We start from the raw sequence: 27,729 nt of genomic DNA on the forward strand, positions 1-27,729 counted from the left end.
ATCTGGGTAGACATCCAATGGTTTACAATCTGCCTCTGAGACTTTTGTTTAAAATCACCACTTTTTTAAAAAAAAATATTAAGAATGACTGTAGCTAAATCTACAGTAGAACTCTGATAATGTAGCAAAAGTTTCACTGCAGACTCTACAAGTTCACTCCTATCTATTACACTCCTTCCCTAAAGAGGAGAATGGGAAGACCTCTGATTATTAAATGCTGCCATTTGAGTCTTTCTAGCCTAGGCTAGAGCCTAATGGTAGCTACTAGCCATACTTCTAAGTAGCTTTTGAAAACAAACCTACTGTTAGTTCTGGTTGACAAAGGCCACTCATATGTAACTCAATACTTCGATTTCAGACCACTAGATTGCATTATAACAGACTGGTCCCTCTCATCACAAGACTCAACGTACAGAATTGATCTTGGAAGAAACTGCTCTATTAAAATGAATAGTGACTGCAAAGAGGGGAAAAGGAAAAAAACTTGGAGAAGGTGGAGGTGGAGAGAATTCAATGCTTTGTAGTGATCAGATTCCTTGCACTAGCAAGAAACAATGAATAGATGGAATTTCAGAGAAATCACTGTGAGTTTGCAGGGTAGTATCTTGTCCTGTCACAAGATAACATGTGAGTTATTGATGTGTCTCACTGAGCTGCAAGGTCAATGGCAACCAAAGAGATAAAATTATGCAGAAATTTTACTTCCACTTGAAAAAGTTAAAGGCTATTTAAAGCACTAACCTTCTCCTAAGCCTATTAAAGGGAAAATTATGGGTTGATTGACTTGTTTGTTTTCATTAATTTGTTTGTTTGTTGTTTGTTCTTACTTTTTTTTTTTTTTTAATAGTAAGCCTATATACACTGGATTGCCTTTATGGGTGGCACTGGCCACCCATTTTCATCAAAAGATGAAAAGAATTCGTATTTACCTATATGTGGACAAAGCAAACTGTTCTTCTCATAGTTGACACTTTTGGATTAAATTGTGTACCTCCAACTTCCAACTGGGATATTCCCAACAACTGGAAGGCTCAGTAAAATGGGCAGTGTAATTGTCAGTAAAAAAAGGCACTTTGTTCAAACAATAATGCTTAAGACTTCCATTAAATACTCTTAAAATACTACACAATTTTGTGGTTGTATTTACTACCTCCCTTGGAGAGAGAAATAAGGCTGGTGGGTATATTTTTTGTCCTTGCTTTTTTTGTTTGTCTGTTTTTTTGTTTTTTTTTTTTTTTTAAGCTTTGAACAGAACAAAAGATATTTTATTTTTCCTGACATTTTTGCAGAATTTGGTACAGTATAGCCAGCAGTGATAACAGTTAGCTTTATTCTGACAGTGCAAAGAATACAAGTTGGTGAACACTGAAATGTCAGAATACTATACTTCCATCCAAGGGCAAATTCAGGGCAATTCATTGAAGTTTTAAAACTCCTTGTCTAAACTGAACTTAAATATCTCCCCTTCAGCAAAAGAAAACAGGAAGATGAGCTTCAAAACTTGTCTTTGACTTAGAAACCATCTGACCAGTGGCATGAGAATGTGCTCTTATCTGAATAACCTAAGTTTCCCCTTCAAACAGTCCAGGTACAACTAAGCTCATGCAGTTCATTTCAAAGATGTAGGTGAAATGTCACTCTTCCCCCTGTTTTGCAATGGGGATTCTCTTGACTTACAAAGTTCAATGTTCAATCAAATACTGATCAATTTCCACTGTAATGGGTGCAAGTTATTTTAAAGGACATGAAAAGGACAGTGCCAGTCAACAGTTTCATAAACTCTCATCAGTCCTAACTGGAAGAAGACTCTTTTTCAAGTGACCACATTCAAAGACATGTTTCTGATGACTGCAAGTCCTACTCAAACCATCTTAAATCCTGTCCTATAAGCCATGTAGGAATTAAGTGATTTCTACTGCATATGATGGCAAACAGTAAATTACAGTATCATGCAGTTCTTTAAATCATGGAATCCCTTCTCCACTACAACCCTTTTTTTGTTTCTTGAAAGGGATGAATAGGGTAGAGAGGAGAGCATGCTGGACATCTGACCTGATTTGGCTTTTGATTCTAGTAAAAAAAAAGTTACACTATTTTCAGAGAATAAGCTACTCTCACTTCAGTTTTCTCAGTATTTTGGCTCAACCTTTTAACAAAGCAGGACAGATATGGCTGCCACTACCTTTCTCTGAAAGAATGATTGTAGCAACCATCTTTTCAAAAACCCCAACAGAAAATCATAGCATCAAGGTAAAAGCAAAGCTTCTACCAAAGCAAAGCTTCTCAGACAGCTTCTCCTGACCTGGATGTGTCAACTGCATGTGTCTGTTAACAATTCATCTATGTTTAGATGTAGTGAGATACATCGATATAGTGAGATTTACCTATATTTAGATATAGATATTTATACACTTCTACACCTATACTTATCTGTACTCTCTAAAGAGAATAATGGAAATCAAAGTCTTCTCCAAAGACAGAAAACATTGATTATTTATGTGTTCTTTAGCAACAAAATTTAAGCCTATGCATTTAAAGGTAGGACATTAATAGAATATTTTGAAATCAATGAGTGTACTTACCATTTGCCTTCATATCCATAATTCTGATATGATACAGCAATATTATCATCCCTTCCATTTACATAATGCTTTATTTCTTCTTCAGAACCCATTTTAATCTGCACAAGAAACAAAGTACCTCAGGAAAAACTATCAGTAATACTTATTTGAGAGGATGTAAAGAAAAGAAATTGAAAATGTTTGCCCTGATTTGCTATTTGAAACTAGCCTGTCATCAGATTTGAAGCAGGAACCCAGTGGCATCCTCTGCATAGGGTGCAAATGAGATACTCCTTGGAAGTATCTCATTTCAAAGCATGTACATTTCTGCAAGGTAGCATAATAATACGAAAGAAACAGTAGAATGCATTTTAAAGTACAATGAAATTTCACTGGAAATTTTTGCTCATTTTTTAAATATTCAGTATCAGATATTGATCATTTATCTCAGACGAAGTAAATGTACTGACTTACCAGGAGGGCAGATTTTAATGTTTTCACCTGTTCTGGAAGGTTATTCAGCAGTCAGTAGGTCTAGCTTGGCTAGAACTGTGCAGTGAGGTTGGACTTTGTTCATTTTGTGTGAAACTAGTGAGTTTTGGGTGCTTGCAGGATAATGGGCGTGTGCCAGGATTTCCCCTGGAGTTGGTTAGAGTTGTGAGGGAGTATGTGCACTGAAATCCTCCCAAAGGCAGTCTCTGTGTTAGCGCATTCTTCAATCCTTCTATGATTATCTTCTATGGTTAGTGAGCCAGGCTGGCTGTGGAGCAGCACCTAGGGCATGCCAGCACACTGCGCACCGAACCCCACCTTCTCTCTGAGGCTGAAGCGATCAAACCAAATGGGAATCACTGTGGTGATTGAGAAAGAATAGAAAGGCTTAAAAATGGCTCCTCCCTGCCTGCATAGCATATTGTCCTTTCCCACAGGCTCTAGCTTAGCTGAGGGACTCAGCTGTGTCCTGCAGCACAGCTGTTGGAGCTGCCTGGAATTGGCTGGGTCTGGTGTGGGGCCTCTCCTCACAGAGGCTGCCTCCACTTCCAGAACTGTGCTACATAAACCCACTGCACCATAATTACCCATTCCTGTAGCTATTTATTACTTGTATTGTTTTTTCTTCCACTGTGGAGCAGGGTTAACCTCCACAGTGTTGCTCTCTGTGTTGCCATTTGGGTATATGCCATTATGGGATATACACAGCTGCTGCCCCTCCCTCCAAGTCCCATCGCTATCCTGGCTCTCCAAGAACACTCTCTTCATTTTCTTCAATTTTTCATGTTGCAGCTCTTATCTGATTGCAGGTAGCACGTGAGCAACCTCTAAATACAGCTGCTGGTTTACCCTTCTGCTTGAGAAGCCTGTGGTCCTTTCATGGCACCAACTCACTAGAAACATCATTTCTGTGTGGTTCTGGATTGTTCCTCCCTAAATTTTTTGAGAATTGGAAGGGAAAATGCACTCCAAATAACAAATAAGTAAAACAAATAATAAAACAAAGCAATCAGTGGTTGGAACAAGGGGAAAAGGCAATTGAAGATGGACAGGTAAAGAAAAGGACTTCAAACCAGAAGACATTTGAAGGAATGAAGAGTAGCATGGCATCAGGCGAGGACTAGCTGTGAACAGCAAGTGGTAAGGGGAATTTAACACCAAGCCCTGCACACAGTACTGTAACCTCTCCAGGATTCTGAGGGAATTCTGCTTAAGATACTGTTACTGGCAGATTTGGTAGACCCTGCTGTAGCACTGATCTGAAATCCAGGATCTCCATTAAAAGGTGGGGCAATTCATAAATGGAATTTATTTTTTTCCTTTGATAGGAACTGACTTCACATACGAAACAAGGTTTCAGAGTGGAACTAATACACAATAAATGGAGATGACTAAAGAATGCACTCAGAACCATATCACTGATTCAAACCAAACCAATAAACTAGAAAATTGTAGATTAGTCTCTGCATTTTTGAACTGAGTTCTGTAAGGGTAAAATAAATTAAACAGAAAAGGCCCTCTTTGCCTAAATCTCTAATTTATACCACTTCATGAGTGACACAAGTGATCTCACATTTCTATTGTTTTTTTCCTGTGGAGAACCAGCACAGATTTATGGCTTTGAACTAAAGCTGTTAGTCCGACCAAATGAAGAAAACTGAACAATCTTTGAGACAAATACACTATGATTTTATTACATATGAAATAATTATATGTAATTATTATATAATATATATATAGTAAGCAATATGTTTGTATGTTATTTATTATATTGTTATGACAAATGGAGTAATAACTAAAAGTGGATCAATTAACTTCCTCTTAAATGACGCACGAAGGTTAAACACAATCACACACAGAATCACACATCATTTGTTGATGATACCTTGATCTGAGAGGTAGTAAAGTATTTCTAACTTTTTTTGTTGTGTTTAAAGTTAAGGATATTTTTTGGGAAAAAGCTGAGAAAGCAACTTCCTAGCATTATTCTCGTAACCGTTTTCCTCTTGTGATGAATTGATTTGTTTTGATATCCATAGTATCCAAATATCATATATCCATTGATATTTTGAAAGCTACCATAGGGTATGGATCTATTAATTGGTTGGATGGTTCACTCTAACTTTTCCTGCAGTCAGAGAATGGCACAGGTTAGGAGGTTTTTTTAATGCCATGTATAGTCTGGTTTTGAATATCTAAAGGGAGGGACAGCACCCTTTCTGAGAGATCTGTTGTAGTGCTTAACTGCCCTCACAGTAAAGAAGTATTTTCTCATGTTAAAACGCCTGTAATGCTTATTATTTTGGAAGGGAAAAGCTTTAATTTAACTGTAGCATTTTATTAATAACCTATTTTATACATTTTTATAGCTGTTCTTTAAAGACAATAGGCTGTCTGAAGGTCAATGTAGGATTAGAGCAGTGTTGAATATGAAGCTTTTTAAGGAAGTAATTCACTCAGGAAAATGGTACCTAAATTCTGTATCTCAAATCACATTACTGAAGCTAAAAATACTGAAGAGGATAAGATTCACATTTTGTTTATTTGATACTTCTCAGTCAACTTTTGTAGTGGAGAAACTATGACAGAAATAGGCTGAGGCTTGATACTTGAAGGTACTCATATGCTGTAAGCCGATTTATGTGCCTACTGTGTCATCACTTGAAGCACAATATATTACAGGCTGTTGTTACTCTTGGCTGAAAGACTTGCCCGATAAAGGAAATTAATGGCAAAATATTGATGGCTGCCCCAGCAGTACCCAACTGTGGATCAGCAGCTTACATCTAACCATTTCACACACAAAAACATTTTAATCTCCTTTAAATGCTAAGATAAACTTTCTCTGTCCTTATTGCTCACCTTCAGTAGGAATACTTAACATAGTACAAGCTTGGAAGAGCAGTTAATGCCTGTAGCTCAGTTTAACATTATCCCAGATCTTATGAACTCCAATTTCAATAATAAAACTTCCAGGACTGTAAATTGATGGAAAAGAGGAAAGAAAGGAGTGGAACAGAATAGGGTGGGGATCTTGGTCCATGACCAAGAGATCTTAAGAATATTGCTCTTTAAGTTCAATACAGGCAATGTCTGCATACAGTTGAACAAAACATGAAGAAAATCTAAAAGAAGATGCAGTTTGAAATAGTTGTGTCTGAGTAAATGAGGCCATCATGTGGCAAATTAAGATACAGCTACAGAGAGAAAAAATGATTAATGATTAGTTTTGATGACAGTCGGGAAAACACCTTCCTTCATGAACACAAAGGAGGCTGATGTGAAAGTTCAGACATAGAAATTCCTCCAATGTTTCCTTTTTTTCATAAGAAATTCTAGAGAAAATGTGAATTATCTCTTAGAAATTCCTTATTGGTGAGAGATTCTTGGATGGAAAGCACATGCGTTTTTTCTAACAAGTCTCATAAATAAGAATGAGAGAAGATATAATTACATCTTCAAAAGAAAAATAATAAAAATCTTCAAATGAAAACCAAGTGAAAAATTAAGTTTCTGATGATTTATCAAACTGCTGAGGAAACTCAGGAAGTAAAATTATAAACATCTGCAAAACTAGATTGTTGTTGTTGTATGCTTTATTGAATTTACTTTTACAAAGATAAAGCTTAAAATAGTAGCATCCTGAACTACGATCCTCAAATAGAAATTACATGGGGAGTAAAGTCTGAGTTGTTTATGATTTAGTAAATACGTTGGTAATTTTCATCTCTATTTACTCTTCTTTTACACTGAAGAATAGACATGCATATAGAGATAAATGATCTGTAGGTCTACCCAACAGAACCTCTGAGTTTATGGTTGGAGAAACTTGTCACAGTTTCACTGTGCATTCTTCTATCAGAGCCTTCATAACTGCCCATAAATTTTGTTTGTTTTTTGAACAGTATGAAAATGATGTGTTATTACATATCATACATCACTATGAAGTATATAAATGTCAGGAATGACATAGGGTACAACAAATACAAGATAAATGTTGTAAAAGATGTCATATATCTACAAGCAAAGGTGAGAAAAAGATCATATTGGAGAAAGTCAAGAGAAAAAATCATGTTTTTGCCCAAACTAGCCACTAGCAGTAAATAGCAGATAAAGCTGACCTGTTGGTCTTCTCACATCTCTCAGTTCTGCCTTGAGTTGATTTTTTAAATATTTGCTGTTAACAAAACTGACTTAATTATGGGCATTTCAAAAGTAGGAGAGAACAAGAGGAAACTGTCAGACAGATCTCTATTCCTTCTCCCTCAGCATTGCTTCATTTTATCATCTTATATATTCTGCACTTACTTTTCTCTTTTCGTAGATTACACGATAATCTTGTTATTCAGTTGTCCTGTTTTTATTAGTACTTTATCTGAGAACTAATTCAGTCACATGGAAATAAAATTTCCTCTTGTTTGAGGTAAGAACCATGAACTTAAAACAACTCCTTGCTGTATTCAAAGATTTGTTAACATATTTGTCTTCTTTATTAAGCAAATGAATGATGATTTCTACCTATGAACACTTGAAATGAAACTATGAAGAAACAGATTATATGCACCTTGGTATGGACAGAGAGCCTTTGCTTTTAAGTTACATAAAATATCAATGACCTTAAATATTTAGGCACCCCACACATTTTCTAGTATTTCTATAAGAAATGTCTGTATCTTTGGAGAATACGAAGCTACAATCAAGGTTAACAGATTTTTTTTATGAAACATAATGTAGTCCAGGATGTAAGAAACCTATTTTAATGCCCCAGTCATTCAACGTATCGTTCATTTTCTCTAAGTTATGGCATTGACAATGTAGGCAGTCATGGTAATCAACCTCATATCCTTCTATGAAGAGAACAGATTTTATTTAATTGCTAATCTGACTTGCTAGTGACAGTGATTCTAGAATGGAATGAGCTGTGCCCTGGGCTTCATTGATCAGACATTTGTTAAACAAAGGGTAGAAGGGAAGCTTGCTTAGAGAAACAAGCTCAGGCATAAGCATTTACTTTTAGTTGTTTGCAGTCCTGTCCCAGCAGCAGTATTAGATTACTACCTCCTTAGCTTACAGATAGAATGAAGCAGACATAGGAATGAGCATACAAAGACAAAAGGAAGTATGCTCACTCTACAATATAGGGACTTATAGACAGTTGTACTTGTGTGATCTTTTTCTCACTGTTCTCTACTATTGATATCTCTACAGTCTGTGCAATTCATTGCAAATTATTTGAAATGGATGCTCATTCTGTTTCTTGCTTTCTGATTTTGGTTTGCTGCATTAGAATAGCTACAATAAAAGAAACCATCCTGCATTAGAAATATCTCATGAATGAGGAATTGAAGGGGAATTAAGTAATTCTAGACTATGTATCCAGGAAAAAAAAAAAAGCCTGGCCACTTGCCAATAGCAGTTATTCATGGACAGTGTGGCATGTTTTTCACCTGCTGAAAGTTGTCTTCCTTTCGATGACAAAATCTGCATGTTAGATTGCATTTTCAGGGAGAGGAATAGGAGGATGTTTTATAAATGCAGACTACAGATCTTGAGGAAAAGATTGGCTATATGTCTATTTGTACGTTGAATAATCACAAGGAATACTCATTAACAAATCTTTCAAGATCTGTGGAATTTTGCAGATATTAATGTTCTGTTAGACAAGTATAATAGCGAGAAACAGATGAGCATGTTAAAAGGATTTGCTTATAAGGAAAGGGAATTGTTTCCATTAAAGCTAGATTGACTGGGAGTCAACATCAGCATCACTGATCCCAACATGGGATAGCTAGGGAAGGAATATCTGATGAAGAGACTGGTGGAGATCCATAACTGTTTTACAGTCACTGTTTGAAGTTGAGACAGTCTGTGATCTTTGGAACTGGTGAATGATGCTCCTTCAGAGTTCTATGAGGAAAGAACACTAGATATTATTGGTGTTCTTTCTATATCTCAGAAATGAGATAAGGGCTTGTTAGTAAGGTATTTGTTGCATGAAGAACAGCAAATTGCCATTGTAGGGGCAAGTATGCTGGTCAATGTTGGGCAATAGGATGATAGTATTCAACATACTGACAAGAATTTGCAGTTGGAAAAAGCTTGTGTACCTAAGACACCTTTTTCTTTTGAGAGCACTCTTTGGAGGACTAGCAGGAGGCCCCTCATCAGGAGACCCATCAGACTGGTGAACTTAAATGCTTCTTTCTTGTTTTTTCCACAATCAGTGGCATACACTTTGAAAGTCATTAGGATTGCTGAGGAGATGTCAATCCTTAAAACCCTCTGAGAGCTTGTTCCAAAGCTAGTGGAGCAAGAGGCAGAAATCTGACATAAGAAATGTGTAGAAAAAGAATTCCAGAATATTTTCTTCCAGAAGGGTAATTTGTGAAGGTGTGTAAATACTCAGCACGACAGGGAAGAATGGCATCTTACTCCATAATAAGAAGACATATGTATATCATCAAGTATCTTTGATTATTTCAGTGGGTATCCTACCAATGTGTACGAATAGCTGAAGAGAAGGTGCAAAGGAGATGGAGCCAGGCTCTTTCCAGTAGTTCCCAGTGCTAGGAAAAGAGACAGTGGGCAAAACTAGAACACAGGAGGCTCCCCCCAAACCTCAGACAGTACTTCTGTGCCACGCAGGTTCTGAAGTACTGGTACAGACTGCCAAAAAAAGCTGTAGAGTTTCCTCCTTGGAGGTCTCCAAAAACCATTGGACATGGTGCTGGGCAAGCTCTTCAGGGTGACCCTGCTTGAGCAAGGGGGGGTTAGGCAAAGTAACATCCAGAGGTGCCTGCCTCTGCAATCTGACTCGGTAAACACTAATCCAAACATCAGAAATCCTATCATTACAAAAATAAAAAGCCTACTTTTAAAGATAAAATATTAAAATTCAAAATTTGGTCTAAAAAACAGCAATCTAAATATGTTACCACTTGAAACCTCAAAGTGTAATGTTAAGAAATATCAGTACCCTTCTTGCAAATTTATGATGTGTTTATATTATGATGCAGACTAATAGCCTTTCTCATGGACAAGGAGTTATTTTTTCAGGTTGCAGGAAACAAAAAAGTTTGGTACTCAAACTGGTGTTCAGTCCAACAGGCACAGAAGAAAAGAGATTGAAGAATGATCATATTAATCAGTATTCTGGAGAGCATTATTAATATAACGACCAACTTATCTATCAGCAAGTTCATATATGTGTGTGTAAGAGTAACTATCTACATGTACCTAGGCAGGTTATATATATAAATCTTAGAGAATTAGAAACTGCTGACAGAAATACACAAGACTGATAAAACAGGCCAGTTTTAAATTTTAAAATAGAACTTTACTTCAGAGATATTCATTAACAATACACATTGCTGATGGTAAAATCTTAATTGCTATTATAACATATTCAAAGCAGTTAACTCTTAAAATTCATATAATAAATTAGCAGTTGATATACAAAACCACAGAGCTCATGCTGTGTAATTATAATTTCTTATCTGCTGCTTCTTTTCTGTAATATATTTAAAGCAATCTTTTCCAGCATTTAGTCACATTTCTTCCACAGTGAGTAAGTGATCACAAGTGAGATACTTCTTAATAGTTCTGGGGCCTTATTTTTCAACCTGTGCCCATATTTCCAAGACCATATTTGCAGTAATCCCAGGCTAAAGCTCCACAAGAGATATCTGGCATTAAGGTGCAGTTGGCCTGCAAGTTTTCATAAGTTGATAACAAGCCATAACTTGTCCTTGACCCATAACAGGGTCCCTACACAGTCAGCATAAGGCACTGTTAAGATAAGGCTTAAGGCTTGTTCCTAGCAATAGCAACACTGGTTTTAATGTGTACTACCATGTTTACATACTGTTTACCAGATGTGCCTGAATAGCATGATTTTGCTAGAGTTCAAAGCAACTAACATGAATTAAATTTGGCTTAGCAAGCTCCTACTTTCATGGGTGTAATAGGCTTCTACTTCGGGCACACAGTAAAGTAGTTTGAATAATGAAAACTAGTAGTGAGAAACTGGTACATTGTTATTTCTTGTTTTCATAGGATTTATAAAAAGTCTTTAGTTTTGGAGAAAAAAAAATATCAAGACCGACCAGTAATATTATGTAGTATTGAAATAATTTGAGTGACACTTTGGAGAGAAGTATTGCCTTTAATTTACATGTTGCAAGACCCACTTTGAACATTGACCAGTGAATAGTAGAAGCCTTTTTCAGCCAGAAGCTGCTGATGAGTCCCTTGCTCTATGATCTTGCCGTTCTGGATCACAGCAATCTTGTCAGCATTCTGGATGGTGGACAGGCGGTGAGCTATCACGATGCAGGTGCGGCCTTCTCTGGCTTTATCCAGTGCTTCCTGGACAATCTGTGCAATGAACAAACCAAAGGGCAAATTAGAATCAGCTACCCTTTCCCCCAGTGGTGCAGTCTGGGGACAGCTGTTGAACTATGTGTAGTGCAGCAAAGAGTGATAATTCTATGGCCTAGGAGGCAGTGATGGGACAACTATTCAGGAAGTTGTATTACTTCAGTTGCTGTCTGGAATAAATTATAATATAGTAGTGAGAGAAAGGGAATAGCTATGACTTTAGATTCTTGATTTAAATTCAGCCTGTGTTGGCAAGGAGTGAAAACTGTTGTAATGGACAATTTCTTCAAACAATTCAATTTCTGAAGTTTGTTCCTCCTAATTCAATTCTAATTTCTAATTGAAACCAGAAAAATTCCTGGCAGAGAAAACCCTTCTTCACTCACTGCTGTACAAAGACAGTGGTGTTTTGGGGGCAAAGGAGGACCTTAATATTTGTCTTTGACTAGTACAAATACATAATTTGCACAAAACACCAGCTTTAGGCATTAATCTATGGGGACAAAATCAATAATATGAATACAAACAAACGCGTTTAGATTCCGCTGCAGGCTCACAACCAAGTTACCTTTTCGCTTTCTGTGTCTAAGGCAGACGTGGCTTCATCCAGCAGCAGAATCTGTGGCTTACGTACAAGAGCTCGAGCAATAGCAATACGTTGTTTCTGACCACCAGAAAGCTGTGTTCCCTTGTCTCCTACACGAGTATTGTATTTCTAAAAAGAATACATTAATTTCAGTATATGAATGCAAATCCATCCTGAATTTAAGCTTATTGGCACCAGTGATCTTTAAGCTGTTTACTCTACGCCAATATATTTCTTAAAAAAGATAACCAGAAGTGCCATGCACCACAGATCTATAGATTTTTCAATCCAAGACTTCTTAAAGCAACAACCCTTTATTGTTGAAAAGAAACACTGTTCTTAATTCAGAGATTGAGAGCTACTGTAGGTCAGTTGAAAGTCTATGACTGAGGATAAACCCCTGACCTTAAACACCAAGCAATCCTCCTAGCTGATCAGTCTAACCAACAGTCTAGCCAATCTAACTAGCATTTATTCATCCTAAAGAAAAAAACAGCAATGTCTAATATGTTTCAGGCCAAATAATATGTTGTTAATAGACACAGATATTTATATGCTGTCTCTCTATACGTATACTATGGATTTGGGCAGTTCTGCTGTTAATTTAGGTATCTCAGTTAGGGAAGATCAACCAGACCTCTGGACAAATTAATGTGTTGATCACAGTAGTCTGCAATGTAATATATATTTAGTTGCAAAAAGCACTAAAGTTTATGAGACATCAGTATATATTGTGACATTTCTTTACACAGGTTAGGAAACAGCATATCTTGATAAGAGTCATTAGAAACCAAAAGTGATCTGTAAAAAATTGACACTCTACACAGTTGTATTTTCTCTGTCATTGCAAAAAGCAGCTAGATGATGTGAAGTCAACTTCCAACAGCACCATAGGTTGCATGCAGTTCTGAATAGGAGAGAAAAAAATATCACTTACTTCTGGCAGAGAGTCAATGAAGGAATGAATATTGGCTGCTTTTGCTGCACTAATGATTTCCTCATGGGACACCTCCCGAGTGTTGTCCCCGTATGCGATGTTTTCGGCGATGGTGAAGTCAAACAGGATTGGCTCTTGTGAGACGATACCAATGTGGGATCTCAGCCACTGGATATTTAGTGTTTTGGCACCTTTGTCATCAAACTCCTGAAAGTTAAACATTTTAAATTGAAAACATGTGAATATATTTGAGACTTGCTGCAAATTTACAAAAATAATACAGTTGGAGCTTTCCCAAGAGATACCAGATTGGAAGCTCACACAATCCCTTACCCTCCTACCAAGGGTTCCGAAATTTCTGATGACTATTGTATGCATGTGAGGCAGCTAGCCCCTTCTGTTTTCTCCATCCTTTTCTTTGCTTCCATCAAGATTTTAAAGGCTGCGGAAGATACTGAGCTACTTCAAAGAACTTTAAGTTAAATTCTTTCTTTTTTTTGTTCTATTTTGCATATATATTCCCACTGAAGGGACAGATGGACAGTGATATTCCTTTACAAATAAAAAGGGGATTTGGATTCATTCATTCATACATTTTTAAACCATGGAAGCAATAATAAATTTAATGGTAATGTAATGCCTAACAATGGATACTACTGGATTCCTGAAGATGTCATTTGTTGACAGTTGAGAACTGGCAACCTTGACATTTCTGCTAAATTTTGCTATGGGTTGCTATCATTTTCTGTTAGAGAAATAACAGATTTTTTTCTACTGAGTAGATGAATTTCAAAGCTATATCATTCTTTTCAATCTGAATAAAAATATACCAAGAAATTTGGTATCTCTGAACACATAAACATCAAAGAGAAAATGGCAATAAATGATACTGTTACATGAAAAAAATATTAAAATTTGCTGAATAAGAAGTGTCATAAACTCTAGACAAATTTTAAATCCAAATTATTGAAAACATTGCTACATCATACAGTGGCATATATACTTACTAAGCAACCCTTATTAAGCAACCTTGTAAGTGTTTTTTTTTATCATAATGTTTTAAAACCTTACATAATTTGCTCTGTATTGAAAGCAGTCTTCCCACTGCCATCATTAGGCTGTGGATCAAGCATATTTTTACCACACAAATTTTGTTGCATTAATTCAATATAAAGTGAGTAATCAGGACTTTTCTTATAATACTTCACTGCATTTATACATCAAACACAGAAAATCCATTTCTTGTCCATAATAAAATGCTTTTAAAAGTTTTTAATAATCTGTTATGCTCTATCACATGACGTGAAATAAAATGAACATATCTTCACTTAAAAAATTAGTATAATCTCACAAAAATACTTACAATTTCTCCACTGAGTGGATCGTAAAATCTCTCAAGTAGCTGAACAACAGTGCTCTTTCCACATCCACTGCTACCAACAAGAGCCAATGTTTCTCCTTTTTCTACTTTTAGATTCAAGCCTTGGAGGATTTTGACCTCTGGTCGGTTTGGATAGTTAAATTTTACATCTTTGATCCTGGTGTTTCCCTCAAATGTTACCTATAGTTGAAACAGTATCACTGTTACATCTTTAAGACAGTTTCACAGATGAGAAGGATTTCAAATAGAATTTTTTGTCCACTGAAATTAGTAGAGTTTTGCACTTTCTGCAATGCTGGCTTCTGCTCTGTGGTCTGAATCTTTGTGACGATATAAAACCTAAGTGTAGCACTGAAATAATTTGAATATGCTTGTAATTGTGCTAGTTGAATTCCACACAAATTCTAATGTAAGATCAGATTTTCAAAACAAATAACCTCTGACACGGTGCGGGCTCACAATGAAAAACTTGCTCCATGTTGTGTTTGGATAAAGTATCAAGAATATATCAAGATAAGGAGGTAATCAGAAGGAGAGGAGAAATCAGCTTGGAGTAAGAAGGGTACTGCTTATACTGCCAAGAAATAATATATGATAAATAAAATAAAATAATAAATAATAATTGACTTTTATACATTGCTTACTTACAGGTTTCTCTCCATCTTCGCAGTAACTGTCTATTGAAGGTACTCTATCAAATAGCACAAACAAGTGGGCTGCTGATATCTTGGCTTTGGCATAGTCTGGTGCAAAAGAACTGGTTTGTCCTAATGCCATAGCACCAAATACAACAGCTGAAAACACTCTGTAAAAGAAATCAGAAACAAAAATCAACAGAGAATGGAGAAAGGAAATGGGACTGTGTCAACTTTAACTTAAAGAAAAAAGGAAACTACATTTAAAAAAGAATAAAGCAGTAGCCACATATTATTGTTTTAATTACCCAGTTAGTTCCAGAAATTTGGTTTTGTTCTCTTCTGATGAAATGAGAGAAGTGAACCTTGATTCAGATTTCAATGTTTTCATTACTTATTAACATAAATTTATTTAATTATTAATACTGGCTAGCTATTAAATTTCAAACGAGGGGAGGAGAAAAGTGGTCAATGAACAGCAAAATTGATACAATTCTACTATTTCTGTGATTTCCCCTCTATGGTTCAGTGTAGCTAGTGATTTATTTTTAAACTATTAAAGAAGTAATCAAGCCTGCAACAAGGTGGCAATATCCTCTGTAGTGTGTTTTCATTATCTTTAAGTAAAGAAAAAAAAAATCTGCATATATTCTCCTAGCATGGATTCATAATATCTCTGTGCAGTAAACAAAGTTCTTGACAAATGATTGCAAAAAATACTTACAAGAACACACTTTTGTACTCCATGTGCCCGTTAACCACAAGATAGGCTCCAAAGCGGAAACAGCCAGCATAGGTAAAAAACATCATTGCTTGTGAAAGGGCAAAACAAAACCCAAATATATGTGCCTTCTTCACAGAATTTCTGCAAGAAAGAATGCATGTTTTCATAAAAGTGTGCTATCATACTAAAGAATGCAAAAAAATGCCAGCAATAAATTGACTTCAGATGCTGCTGCTAGGAATGCAAGTGTACTCATGCTTAATTGGTGTAAACCTTTATCTCCTATTAGTCTGTGTCCAAGGTTGTTTTGTTTCCATAATTTTATTTCCAAGTATGGCTGGGAATACAGTGCAGAAAAAGGTGACATTTTAGCTACTATGTCTATTTATTGTCTTACAATATCATAGTTTTAAAACACTTCACAGTTTAGTCCATGTACTACTGTATCACATAAGAAGGAAAAAAAAGAGCAGAATTTTTAGCTTGTGGCCTCTAAATTTCAATTAAACAAATAACAGATTTTACAACATTACACACTTGGGAATCTGCTTCTTTTCAATGCAAGCAGTCAAAATTCTTCTCTCAAATAAAATTAAGCCTGCACTTCAGATGCAGAAATTAGATTTTGGATAATAAAACTAAAGGTATAACTGAAAGTAAGGCAGAGAGAAAAATTCTGGTTAGTATGTACTTTTTCAGGAGATAGCATTTATAAAAAGAAATAAAAATATTTTAATTATATTGACATCATTCATGAGTCATAACTATATGTTTCCTTTTGGCACAAAGAACAGGAGCCAAACTCACAAGTGTGCTCTTTTGATCTTTTCATTAATTTCATTAATTAAATACAACATGCTAACAAAAAGTTGGTAGCCCAAGTAAAAATGTGTATTTTATTCTGTACTTCAACTTCAGATTTTACTTTTAGTTCTTCAGTTACTTTTAACATACCTGTATGGTACATACAAATGCTCTCCATACATCAACTCAAACCTTTTTTCCCGTGTCAAACTAGCAACAGTTCGAATATTTTCTATAGCTTCTGTTGCAATCTGCAAAAGAAACAAAATGTTTCAGTTGGAAGTAAAGTTCATGTGGCATTTCCTTACCATAACTTCATAAGTATCTACTAGAATACAGTTCTATTATTTTATAATTGGTTTTAAAATTGTGGACCTTTGATATGAAAGAAAGCCTTCTCAGTTTTTCCTTTTTAGTTAGATGAGATTTTCAGGTGATGCTCAGAACTTTCTGATGCGACTTCTCTAGTGTCTTCCAAACAGAATGGGAAAAATTTCTGGACAGTGACAATTAAGGCAAAGATATTGCATAAGAGAAATAGAGACATAGCATTCAACTTCCAATCTACTCTATTTGGGCTACATTTGGACTGTCTCAGTTATTTATACTTTGAAGGCCTAACTCAGATCACAGCAGTAAATGGTTGATCTGATCAGTAATACCTTCTTTAAGCTTGCAGGTTCTTCACTCTTGTCATTTGTGCACAGAGGTATCTAGGAACGCTTTAAGGCAATAGATACAAGGGTTTCAAATAATCTGTTACACCTATGTTAGTGCCCATAAAGCCTTCTTCAAAAAATGCACAGTGAGGCTATGAGCCTGCATGGCCAATTCAGTGCATATGCATGCATAAGAGGACAAAGGAACAACAGAAAACACCTGGAAACAGAAAACAACACTGTAGCTAGTGTTATATCTCTGTTTACCCCTGCTTGAAACACTGAGCTTGAATCCATGACCCACACACTGCATCCAGTACAGTACGTGGTGTGTTGAGCATTCTAATTTGGCCTCAGCTGCTGTTGCTGGGAGGGCAATAATTCCTCACTATCTTTATCTAGCTTATCAAAAACACAGATCTGTAAGCATTTTTTTTTTTCCCATAAACTACTATCAAAGATTTTTAAATTGTGGTCTTCTTATCTTTGTTCCAGTATATAATTATTTTATAGCCTGGGTAATGTTTGCGCCACTGTTTGAAAATCTGTGCTTAAATAAGTAACATTGATTTGAATGTAATAGGGTTTTTCCTTAGTTACATTCTCTCACCAATACGCAAAGGAGTAGTCACATATTTTCGTCAGTAAATCAAATTCAGTAAATTTTCCAAGTAGAACCCTCTTTACTATGAACAAAACTAATTTTAAATATTCTGGTAACCGAATAAAATGCCTGTGTTCTAGTGCTTGCTTACCCTGACAGGGGTCACTCATACATGCTAAGAAAACTAAGTTTTTTCTTAAGTATTCCCCAAAATCATTAATTTATGTAACATTTATGCTAACTTTTTCACAGTCTGCTCTACTAAGAAATTCTCGAGGGCCTATTCCAAATATTGTCAGTCTCTTTCCTGTGATATCTTGTAACAAAATATTGTTAATTAGATGCACAGAAGAAGAAAGAAGATGTAGAAGTAATCAATTGAAAAGAAAGGAAAAGCATTTCTGGCTTATGTGCAGAAGCCCATGGAAAGATCATTACACAATCATTCCTGTTGACTTGGAGGGTCAAAAATGTTTTTTCAACAAGTTTATCAACAAATGTGATAGCTGGAATTGTAAACATTTTAGTAGATAGGAATTAATGGGGGATTTGGATCCAGATTAAGATAGATGTCTAAACTATGATAGGATACCTATTCATTAGACCCTTTCTCAAGGATCATTAACTAAATAAGAGCCTAATTCACCTGCCCACACATCGGTGTCTTGTGTTGTTGAAGTTGCTCTTAGACACCCAAAACACTGAGTGAACTTATGTCAGACAGTATTCAGAACACAGAGTAAACACACACCCTTCTGAATTGGCAGCAGAAGGCCTCAAACATGACATCTCCTACAGGGGAACTTCATACACAGAAAGGAGTTTTCAAAAGTTTTGCTGTGAAGAAAGTAAAATCTAGAAAGTGACAAAATAGTTGTTCTGTCTCAAAAGTATTTTTGGAACGAAGTAACATTAAGTATCTTCCTTTAATTTCCTTAACAAGAGTCTAACCTTCAACTGTCATCTTTCTCTTCCATTCAAGAAATAAATGAATGGCTGACAGACCCAGGAACTGGTGGATATACATGTATTATCCCTAGCATCATTAAGATGAAAAGGAACAAAGAAAAAAAAGCAATAAGACAGATGGCATGACAAAGAATACCAGAAAACAAAAAACATCACAATGAAGAGTGTTGCAAAGTAAGGAAAATAGGAATTGTTAGAATAGACAGGAAAAAGAATGTGTCTGAGCAACGCTTAAGTGTATTCTAGTGTTAATCAGTTATGAAAATAAGTATCAGTTGATAACTTTCACTGAAGAGCTGCTGTGTCTTATGGGCCTACCAGTGTAATTACAGTCTGGCTATCTTTTGAAGTTATATATGAGGTTATTATCTCTATTTATAAGTAACATGCCCATTATCAATGGAAACATGACTTGTATTACATAGAAATAGATGAAATTCACTGCACCCACCTTTCCTGCAGCTTCCAGCTCTATTTTATCTTTTTTTGCGTGCCCGGCCAACATCTTCATTTCAATCATTCCTGCCACTGCGATGATTGGTACAACAGCTAAAAGTAACAGGGTCAGCTGCCAGCCATAAACTAAAGATATAATAATACCAGTTCCCAGGTTAGATATGTTTTGGGCAATTAATGCCAATCTGACGCCAGTTGCCTGGGAATAGAAAAAAGACTTTTTTTTTTTTTTTTCCAAAAGAACAGCATTTTAAATCAGAAAAGCATTTTTACCTATTTTCTGACTCTCCAAAGATATTTAGAACCTCCTACTGCAGGTTCACAACTTTCAAAATGGGAGATTCTTAAATTATTTTGTAACAAATTATCTGGTTCACAATTCTTCTCTTCCCATATTCTGGGCACTTAAATTTGCACGGTAATTTTTAATTTGGATTATGAAGCTAAACAGACATTAAACATTTCAAGTATTTACATTTACAAATAAACATTAAAATATGTCACACTTTTTAGATCATGAATATATATATATATGTATGTGCATATCTATCTATCTATATAGCTTTATTATATTCTTACATTTATATATAATATATATATGTTATATATAAAATTATATATTTATATATATATTATTTATATATTATATAAAAATAAATATATATATATTATATTATATATATATTACATTTTTAATATTTATAGCTTATAAATCATCACACAGAGCCCAATGAAGTAGAAAATTTAATGTTTAACTGATATGGTGTAAATAAAAAAAAATTGAAGTTTGTCAAACTGAACAGATTTAATATACATATCTTAAAGTAAATAAAATGTCTCTAAACAGACTTCTTCAAAAAAGCAACAAAAATTCCTGATGAATTTGTTTATTAATAAAAAACACAACACAGAATCACAGAAACACCAAGGTTGGAAAAGACCTTCAAGATCATCCAGTCCAACCATCCACCTATCACCAATAGTTCTCACTAAACCACGTCCCTCAACACAAAATCCAAATGTTCCTTGAACACCTCCAGGGTCAGTGATCCCACCACCTCCCTGGGCAGCCCATTCCAGTGCTTGGCCGCTCTTTCAGAAAAGCAGCATTTCCTAACGTCCAGCCTAAATATCCCCCGGCGCAGTTTGAAGCCATTCCCTCTAGTCCTACCACCAGTTACACGAGAGACACTCACTACAACCTCCCTTCAGGTTATAGAGAGCAATGAGGTCTCCTCTGAGCCTCCTCTTCTCCATTACTGAACAATCCCAGCTCCCTCAGCTGCTCCTCATCAGCCCTGTGCTCCAGACCCCTCACCAGCTTTGTTGCCCTTCTTTGAACCCGCTCCAGGGCCTCAATGTCTTTCTTGTAGTGAGGAGCCCAAAACTGAACACAGTACTTGAGGTGCGGCCTCACCAGAGCTGAGCACAGGGAGAAGCACAATAGTAAACCTAAAAGGTTTGCTCATATTTGTAAGCATATATTATCGTTACTGTTGGGAAATGCATCAGTGCACTCTTTCATAGAATCACAGAATCATAGAATGGCCTGGGTTGAGAAGGACCACAATGATCACCTAGTTCCAACCCCCCTGCCATGGGCAGGGTCACCAATCACTAGACTAGGCTGCCCAGAGACACATCCAGCCTATACAAAATGTCAGTTTACCACTATGAAAATATTGGATGCTGTCAAAGTGCAGACTGTTAATCAACTAGTCAAATTCCTGCTGCAACTTTACTATGCATTAAATCAAGTATGAAAAATTGCCAAACCAAATTTTACTTACTCCTTTCACTTGTGAGGCATCATTAGCAAGTCTTGTTGTCAGTGCTCCAGTGCTGTTTTTAGGGTCATCAAACCAGGCCATGTCCTATAATAAGAAACGTTTTACTTAGGACCAGTTTTTGTGTGCTTAATATAAACATGAAAGTAAAAGTGAAATCTTTGTAATACAACTGAGCACAGTGTTAGAAGAGTGTGTATGTGGCAGTATATAATTTCTGTATATTTAAGTCTAATACCTTCATTGGACAATGGATGTCTTAGGAAGAAGTACATGTCTGTGGATGACCTGATGCGTATGCTGCTACTAGGGAGGAAGATGGAAAGCAACCTGTGGGATTCTCAGAACTAAAATATATTCTCGTCCACAGCTGTTGAAACTGCACCTTCTTGAGTTATATGGCTCATCAGTCCCATTCCTTCCAAATTGCAAAGCTGTTTGGGGAAATGTTAAGCATTTTAAAGGTAAAAACTCCTAATTCATTGCTTTGTTTCTCTCAGTTTGGAAAGGCTTTTTTGGAAGCTATGAAACAAAATAAATAAATAAAAACAAACAAGCACTACAACCAACCCTGGTCTATCTGATCAAAGTCATTTGTTACATAGTTTATAACTTTTCCACCATGAGATCAAATATCTAATTTCAACATCAAGGTGTAATACTAATCATATGAAAACCTGGTGATGCAGCACATGCCTCTGTAAATAGCAAGACCCAACTGCAATATTGCAATTTCTTCAGATTTTCAGTGAAGCTGACCAATAATTCACAGTTATTCATAATACAACAGCTTTCTGTCCATACTGCAAATAGTTATGTTTCACATGAATCAAGTTCTGTCTGCATGTAGCTTTATATGCAAGACATAAAAATCAGAAACATATTCTCTATTTTAAAATCAAGATAGTGATCCTGAAATCATGCAAAATAAAGGCCAGTTTGGTTAACCTCAGGAGTTACTTAAAATCATTACGGAAACATATATCCCTTAATGCTCTGAAAGTGGATTAGATTTCATTGTTATTGTATTAATAAACAATAAATATACATTTAAGAACTCTTTGAAACAGACCTTCAAGACATAAATAAAAACATATCTGTATGTATCACAATTTAAATAGGACATTTGAAGAAACAGTCTCATAGTAAGATACACAGGGGACAAAGAGCACCAAGAAAGCAAAGCACGCATGTGAAAATATAATAGGATTTGGCTGGTGGTAACATTAAGCAATAGTAACTTGACTGTGACTCTAAGGCTTTGCATGGAGTACACAGAAAGTTCTTACATTGACTTAAAACATTTTCTATGCAGATTATTTTCTTAATCCCATACAACTAACCAAAGAGTGTTTCTAAAATAATTGAAAGAATCTCCTTTGTAGATAAGTCATAATATGGTAAAATAGAATACGTGAGGCTACAGTACTAACACAACTATCTTTAGAAAAAATGGAAATTAAAATATTTGTTTTCTTTACCTGTCTCAGCATTGCTTTAAATGCCATGAATCGAAGCCTCATTGTAAGAATTTCTCCAGCTTTGCCAAATGCAAAACCCTATTTGAGAAGAATTACAGTGCTTAATGTGCATCAGATTGTTTGTATTTACTCAGTGAGTGTTTTAGATATGTTATCTCTACAATATCAAAATACAAAATACTGCTGTTGTGGTCTCACAAAACATGTAAAAGTACATTTCATGTTCACAAGTTCTAGTAGGTTCACAGCAGAAACATTCCATTCCATTCATCATCTGAACACTTTTAAGATGAGCAGATTTGTCATATCTATCTACAACTCAGTCCTCTACTCTCAAGGTGTTTTTGCATACACGTACAGCAAGGCGGTTCCACAAACAAAATGAAGTTTTTACAAAAAAAAGTTAGTGCTGCTCTTCTAACACTTTGCCTTTTAACTATATATGCTCATTAAATGGATAAAGCTACACACATATATTCAGAAATCATGACACAACATATCGTGATAAATCTAAAAGTTGTAGTAATTTTTATTATAAGATAACTACAATGAGGTCAGAAAAATTATAATGAATCTATAACAATAATACATACCTGAACAAAGAAAGTAAAAAACGAAACAATCCCAATTGCTAAAAACAGCAGTGAATACAAGTTGCTCTTTTCTCTCAAAACATTTTCATCTGTTTCTGAAAAAATCTATAAAATAATATTTAAAACACCATCTGTTAAAACAAGAAATCATCTAAAATACTCCCATGCTTCTAAATAACTATTTTTGTCAGTCATTTGCATTAACAGAAAACTTGACTAAATGCTGCATTTGCTTGCGGATAGAAGAAGAAAACTGCAGATTATAAAAAGATTTTTAGTATTTTGTAAATTTCATATAGTCGTTAAGTTTTCTGTAACAGTGCTTCATCCACTCCTCAGTTTCATAATCCTGTGATTAAGACCTTATTGAAAATAAATCTTATGAGCTGCATAGATTTTTACATATTTTATTTAAACTTACCCCTATAATTTCTGAAAATATGACTGCAAATGCAGGTTGTAAAGCTCCATTGACAACTGAACACAGAGTTCCAGCTACAAAGTACGGCCATTCTTTTTTGTTCAACTTCATAACTTTCAGAAATGAAACTGGAGGTAATTCTTCAGCCTTAAAGAATGAGAAATTTGGTAGAAAATTTATGTATGCATTTGGAGAAATACGGAGAAAAAATAGGAATTGGCATTCAAATTCCTACTCACATGATCAATTAAAGGGAAGTCAATGTGTAAACTTTTTAATACATAAATAATTAACTGATTGTATTTTTATTTTTATGATGTTAGTACAAGAAAGAAAGAGCTGTTAGAATATATCTGTGATTTCTTTTATAATATTTCAGGTTAATTATTTCATGTTCATTGATCAATTGGTATCAGTGGTTTAGTGGCAGCTGAATGCATTGCTCACAATGTGTAATCCATAAATACAGTAATTCAAGTAGTTCTCCACTGAGCATTTAGAACAGATGGCAAAGTATTTGCGGATGTTCATCTGATAATCATCTGATATTCCAGACTTGCTTAAAGACTTGCTGGCCCAGAAGTATTGTTTCTAACCTAAAAATGAATTTTTAACTCATACTGACAAAGTCTGTATGCTGTACAAATATATCTATTTGTTTTATAGCAAATCATTAATGGTGAAGATAACAAAACTGGTTTGGAATATTACTACTTAAAGCCTATTTAGAATTAGAATAATTTAGAATATTTCTATTTTGTTTCACTAGAGGCTATCAAATGCTAGCTTCTTTTTGCACCTTTCTAGGGCAGAGGTAAGAATTAAGTTGTAATACACTGTTGGAAGGAATTCACTAGCAGTTCTGCAAAGACACTTACAGGTGAACCACCTTTCCCATCAGTATCATTTGGCTTTTTCATGCTTCTCCGAGTTGATCCTCTTCTCAGTCCTGTCTTAAAGGACTCATCCAGATTTGACGGAGATCCATTTCTTTTGATGCTGACTGTATTCTCATCTTTTTCTGATGATGGATCTTCAGTCTCGATTGCCTAAAACAGGACAGAATATAATGCTAAGATTAATAATGCATGTAGAGTTTTTAACTTTCAAAATTATGAGAAAATAAAATTAATTGAAGTCACTATTTCAAGGAAAGAGATAAGGGCAGAGTAATGCATAATGTTATAAGCAGATATGAAATATTGTATTATATTTGAGTAGTTCTCCATATTCAGAGCTAGACTCATTTATGAGTACACAACCTCTCAAGAAAATATTTACAGTAAGTGGAGGTAAGAGAAGTGGAAGTATGAAATCTTAACAATGTTTTGAATTCTATGAACCATTTGCATTTATCTTGGGATTTAGGGACATGCTGTTCATCCATGAAGTGAGAAAACTGCCTACCTGTCACTACAGAACACTGTGAACAATTCTTGATTTTAACTTAAATAGAGAAGTCCAACAAGAAACAAGTCAAAAAGAGACTCTGAATGAGAAATCTGAATAAACTGAAAAAGTTTTGGTGGTATTTTATGCAGTGTCTTTCGCAGAAGTAGTAAGCATCTATGTATTCTTATTGGTTCTTGTGCTATTAACAAAAACTAATTTTTTTCTTTTGTTCCATATTTTTCTAAAGTATTCCAAGTTATAGAAATTATTTTATTTTTAGTCCATTTTAAATTTCCTACCTTTTTCTCATTATCACATGGACCTGAATACAAAATTACTTTGAATCTAAGATGACTAAATGCCTTCTCCTAGATATTTTATGAAGAAATGTTTTAATTGGCATTGTTTAACCTTTTTAGTCTGACAAAGTGAGATATTTATTTCAGTTTCTTCAGTGAGCGTGATGGTTATGTATTAAGATACCATGTCACAGAAGGCTAACAATCTAATTATAAGATGACATTGGGATGTAATAAAAGACTTTTTCTTCACTTCTTAATAGATTTTTGATATTTATGTTTCCAATCTCTTTGTTTCTGGCTATGTAACATTGTAAGTGCACCCATTTTTGCGCTCATCACAGCTGGATTGTTTTCCTTTTATTCCTGTTTGTTTATTTTGTTAAAAAGAACTTCAACATAAAGGGTTATAATCAAACACTTTAAATATGCATGTCTTATCCCTCCAGTAATCCACTACCATACTTTACTTTTTATCATAGGCTATTGATATTACCTTTTTAATAGCTGAATATAAAATAACCTTGTAAGTTTCAATCCCTGAAAGGTTTTAAAAATGTAATATCCTGGGTTTAAATACCTCTGGTGTGAAATGTAGTTGTTTAATCTCTGAAATATTTTTGCTCTTGAAAAAGCAGACTGCAGAATTCCTACAGAATACTTCTGAGAGCACATAATAATTATGGGCACAGAACACATAAAAATAAAAGGCAAAGCAGGGAAAAATGTACCTGCATGTTCACAAGTTTGTAGTAGATCCCCTTGGTTTCAATTAGTTGAGAATGATTTCCTTGTTCTGTAATAACTCCACTGTCAAACACAGCGATAAGATCTGCGTTTCGAACAGTTGACAGACGGTGAGCTACTACAACTGTGGTCCGTCCTTCTCTTGCCTAGATAGAATAATAGTTAAAATAAATATTTCCAAGTATGTACAAAAGAGTTGATCTTCACATTATGGTTGAGTAAGACCTAATGGAACTATTAAAATAATACAGAGGAAAAAATGTAAGTTTTAAAAGTTTGAAAAAGCAGATTTTAAGAAGTATCTTACAACCCCAGGTCTTCTGCAAGGGCTTAGAAGGAGCCATTTTTATAAGGTAACCTGACCAATAAAAGCTAAGTAACTAACTTTTACTGTAATGCTGTTAACTGTATTTCCATCAATATTTTTCCAGAAATTGTCTTTCTCTGCCCAGCACTATTATTCCAAATGGCACCAGCAGAAAGCATTACAGTACAGGCAGCTGAAATAGAATCTGTCTGGATAAAATTAGAACAACATTCGGTAGTCTGACCCCAGAATAAATGTAGAGACTTGTGTCACATGAGGGATCAGCTATCTCTTAATGAGATAGCTTACCATGAGAACAGAATGAGAATCTAGAGGTATTCACATTAACAGAAGGAAATGTTTCCTTGGAGTGTTTACTAATGGGTCACTGCTACCAATGTTACAACATGCTGGTAGCTTTCATTCTCTCTGTCAGGCTTCAAAACAAATTAAGCAGGTCACTGACAATTACATGCATGTCTATAGGACAGATGATGGCAGGGGATGTTATTTACACTGAGATTTTTTTTTAATGTAAGATTAACAATGCAGAAAATATAATTCCAACTCCTCACTTGAAACAAGATTCCTCTCTGTAATACATGTAGAAACCAAAAAAATTATCTATACAGAGAATATTTGCGAAATCATTGTTTACCTTTTGCATTTTAAAGGTCCCGATGCGATTCTTTCAATAAAAATGTGAAGAAAAGTACATCTTAGGCTCCTACTTACCTGCTTTATTTCTATTCTTGAAAACCCAACCAATTACTTTGCTGTTAATAAGAACATAGCCCATGTGGATTCCTGCTTGGGAATAGTAGTCTGCATTGAGCACTTCCAACTTCCAATTTCCAAAAGTTTGTTTGGGAAAGTCTGGTGAAGTTCAGTCTGGCTCTTAACATCATTAACTTAATTCCATGGGCACATACAAAGTGCTTCCAATTCTTTGAATGAGCAGTGAATATTTGCAAGGTCAGGTTTATTTTAAAGTTTTTAGGAATTGCAACTTCTTGCAGCTCTTCAAATAAAAAAGCAACTGACCTTATCCAGCGCTGCCTGCACAACGGATTCACTCTCATTATCCAAAGCTGAGGTTGCCTCATCAAGCAGAAGAATTTTAGGATTGCGAACCAGAGCACGGGCAATGGCTATTCGCTGCTTCTGCCCTCCACTCATCTGTGCCCCTCTTTCTCCAACCACAGTTTCAAACTTCTGCAAGACAAGCACACACATTTCCACCAACACTCAGCGGCACGGTCCCTTCACCAAGGAAAGGCAGTGTGCAGAAAAGGCACCTCAGCGTTAGGAGCCCCAGCAGCATCTTCTCTTCCTCTAGAACACTGCATGTTAAGCATCTGCTTAAATATGCCTTCCTGTTTGTGTCCCTAGAACTCTCTCCGTTTCCTACATGCTCATCCAGCCATCATTTAATAATTTAAAGTTTACATTAATCTCAAAAGTGGTGAGGAAGCTCTGCACAGCTCTGCATATTCACAGCTCCGGGAAGAGGTT

General features: G+C 35.4%; 1 protein-coding gene across 12 annotated transcripts in view; it reads right to left on the minus strand.

The window, feature by feature from the left end:
* The window catches only part of ABCB1 (ATP binding cassette subfamily B member 1), a 94,262-nt gene that overhangs the window by 37,530 nt on the left and 29,003 nt on the right, over positions 1-27,729 (minus strand). For 3 of the 12 annotated variants that reach the window (XM_052694970.1, XM_052694973.1, XM_052694976.1), the window contains exon 16: positions 27,259-27,429. The exons of 5 other annotated variants lie outside the window; for them this stretch is intronic. In XM_052694970.1, coding sequence (XP_052550930.1) covers positions 27,259-27,429 — 171 coding nt within the window. Of the gene's footprint in view, positions 1-10,367; positions 11,430-12,000; positions 12,148-12,955; positions 13,163-14,318; positions 14,517-14,984; positions 15,142-15,279; positions 15,378-15,695; positions 15,837-16,649; positions 16,751-19,182; positions 19,387-20,977; positions 21,062-21,094; positions 21,409-22,455; positions 22,534-23,048; positions 23,154-23,469; positions 23,617-24,347; positions 24,519-25,891; positions 26,054-27,258; positions 27,430-27,729 lie in introns of those variants that run through there. 4 more of the 12 variants (XM_052694967.1, XM_052694968.1, XM_052694974.1 and 1 more) reach the window with 4 other exon arrangements.

Source organism: Tympanuchus pallidicinctus, unplaced genomic scaffold (genome assembly GCF_026119805.1).
Source record: "Tympanuchus pallidicinctus isolate F22 unplaced genomic scaffold, pur_lepc_1.0 scaffold3, whole genome shotgun sequence".
Classification (NCBI taxonomy): domain Eukaryota; kingdom Metazoa; phylum Chordata; class Aves; order Galliformes; family Phasianidae; genus Tympanuchus; species Tympanuchus pallidicinctus.